At 31.6% G+C, this 2,611-nt stretch overlaps 1 protein-coding gene across 2 annotated transcripts in view; it reads right to left on the bottom strand.

The window, feature by feature from the left end:
* LOC106463400 overlaps positions 1-1,518 on the bottom strand; it is an 88,496-nt gene extending 86,978 nt beyond the window's left edge. For both annotated transcript variants that reach the window (XM_022390880.1, XM_022390879.1), the window contains exon 1: positions 1,286-1,518. In XM_022390880.1, the coding sequence (XP_022246588.1) occupies positions 1,286-1,384 (99 nt within the window). In that variant the 5' untranslated portion in view covers positions 1,385-1,518. The remainder of the gene's footprint in view (positions 1-1,285) is intronic.
* Between the last annotated feature and the right edge of the window lie 1,093 nt (positions 1,519-2,611).

The following is a 2,611-nucleotide window of genomic DNA, read 5'->3' on the forward strand; positions in this document are numbered from 1 at the left end:
AACTTAAAAAAAAAAAAACTCACCTCTAGAGTGTCACAATTTTTTACCATTAACTAACGTTAACAGAAACCTACTTATTTGTAAAATAGTATAGTAAGCTATAACTTTAATGTTTTAATTTAAATGCTTGTTTGCTAGAGGGAGCATGTTATGACATCATCATGATACAAGTTCTAGAAATTTAATTAAAGTCCTCTGTAGAATCTAAAAGCTTCCTGTACTAGGTAGAAAAAAAAGAAAAAGAGTATAATATAAATATTGGTGAGATGCGTGTTCCATGTGAATTGATGTGTTATTCACTTTAGTGTCAGTTAGAAAATCAAAGAGTGAGTTAATCAACATTTATTGAATGATTAGTGAGGAAATCCTGCAAGTAAGGTTTTTGTGACTTACGCATTACATTCATTGTAGAATTTATTGAAAAGTTTATTTGTTAAAGTTAGGCCTATCAGTGGATGTAAGCTGTAGCCAACCTATGGGAAGAAGTAAATCAAATCATTACCGTTATGTGGACCAGACTTCATATTATCCTTACCGAATGATAGAACACCTTATATTAACAGCTTGTCCTTAATTAACCAAATCACAGAAAGACTAGAATTATATTGTTTTATATCTTAAAACCACAGCCAATGACCATCTTAACAAATATATTACAAACTAGTAAAAAATAATAATCTTTTTACTAGTTTTAATACACACAAAAATATTGTATAAAAAATAAGGAAGATGTAGTAAAATATATGGTATTAATATTAACTAACAATAAACTTTGGTTCAAAATATATACATGTACACTGTTTCCTTGGTTTACATTTCAAATCCAATATACTAACGATTTCACATCTGTGAGAAAAATTACAGCATACTTCAACAATCAGTTTTATTAATAATGTAATTTTTCAGCCAATTTCAAATTCAAATATATATAGTCAACGTGCATTGTTACAACTTACAATCATTAATGAAGTAAGTTTATATTAATTTACTCTATAGTATGGGCACAATATTCTTTAATTTTGCCTAAATTTTGATGCTCGAGATTAAAATGTCTTTAGACTCTAAAATTTAACCGAAACATTTATATAGCAAATTGTTCGTACACAAAGTACAATCCGAACAAGATAATTTAGATTCTAAGGTGTGCCACATTGCATGAAATAACGAAAATAACCAAGAGTGGGCGCGTTAATGGCAGTGATTTTAGCTATAAATTTTTAATACTTGAAAGTTACATCTTAATTCGACCTACGGAATGTACCGCAGCTCGTACCAACATCCATACCTGAAATTCCACTTCATACAGGTCATCACCTAATTTTCGTCGAGCCTCTAACGTCTCCAAATGATTAAGAAAGTTTTTTAAAACAGTTTTTAAAGGCATCTTGATATTTTTTTCATAGTGCTTCAATTCCCAATGATAGGTTAGAGCTTAAAATTGGTATACATGATTAATAAACGTAATTCACATTGCGTGCTCTTACTTGCGTGTGTACAACTGACTTAGTGTGGTTTCTCAACCTAGCCTACATTTACTATGTTCGATTTTCATACTACAGAGTTTGAGACATTTCACCCTATCTATGAACCAGGATGTACATATGAGTAAATGTCAATGCCACTAGTACACTTAATCTATAAAAATCATGTTAGGTTGAGAGTATATATATTATAAGAGAACTATCGAACGCGCAAACTCACTTCCATATCGTAATACATGTATAACTTCCGCTAGTCGGTCACGTGACTTTACAGGCTTCATTCCTGCTCACCGCCCCATTAAATTAGTATACGTACCTTTTTAGTTTAAAAATGTTTATAGAAATCTTGTAACTGCAACACGAAATCCGAAACAAACTTGAAAATTAATACTCCGCGAATACTAAGGTTAGATTTTGAAGGCCATGATATCTACTGAACAATGCATTTTGCTTTATTATTTGAATAAATGTCTGTACCTCTGAACACCTATAAAAGTTTAATTTTTAATGTTATCAACTACGAATGCAGAAAGATTTTTTATTTTATTACAAGATACAGCTTTTACAGTAAAGAATAATATTCTAAAACAGGTACAACGTTTCGATCATTGATGTAATTATTGTACCAGTGAACGGAACGTCGTACCTATTTGACAAATATTGTTCCTTACTTTAAACGTTCCTCGGTGGGTCAGCGGTAAGTTTACGGACTTAGAACGCAAAAATCCAGCATTCGATTCCCAGCGATGGGTACAGGAGATAGCCGAATGTAGATTTCCGCTAAAAACAACTACAACCTTACTGTAAAAGCTATAACTTGTAATAAAATAATACTTATAATCAGTAAGTAAACTCAAAACTATTAATTCTGGATTTATGTTTGTTCGCTATTGAGCATGCAGCTACACAATGGAATTTCTGTGCTCTTCCCATTGTGGGTATCGAAAACCGATTTTTAGTATTATAATCTCTCAGACTTTCCGCTGAGCCATCAGTAAAGCCTCAATTTACGACACCTAATGTCACATTCAGGGTATTAAATAAATTAAAGTTTGACATGTATTTATCACAATAAAGTTTTAACGTCTTTTTTCTTTCTGCCAACTACCTGTTACGACAGCGGAAGTCAC

The sequence above is a fragment of the Limulus polyphemus genome, unplaced genomic scaffold (assembly GCF_000517525.1).
Source record: "Limulus polyphemus unplaced genomic scaffold, Limulus_polyphemus-2.1.2 Scaffold1397, whole genome shotgun sequence".
NCBI classification, from domain to species: domain Eukaryota; kingdom Metazoa; phylum Arthropoda; class Merostomata; order Xiphosura; family Limulidae; genus Limulus; species Limulus polyphemus.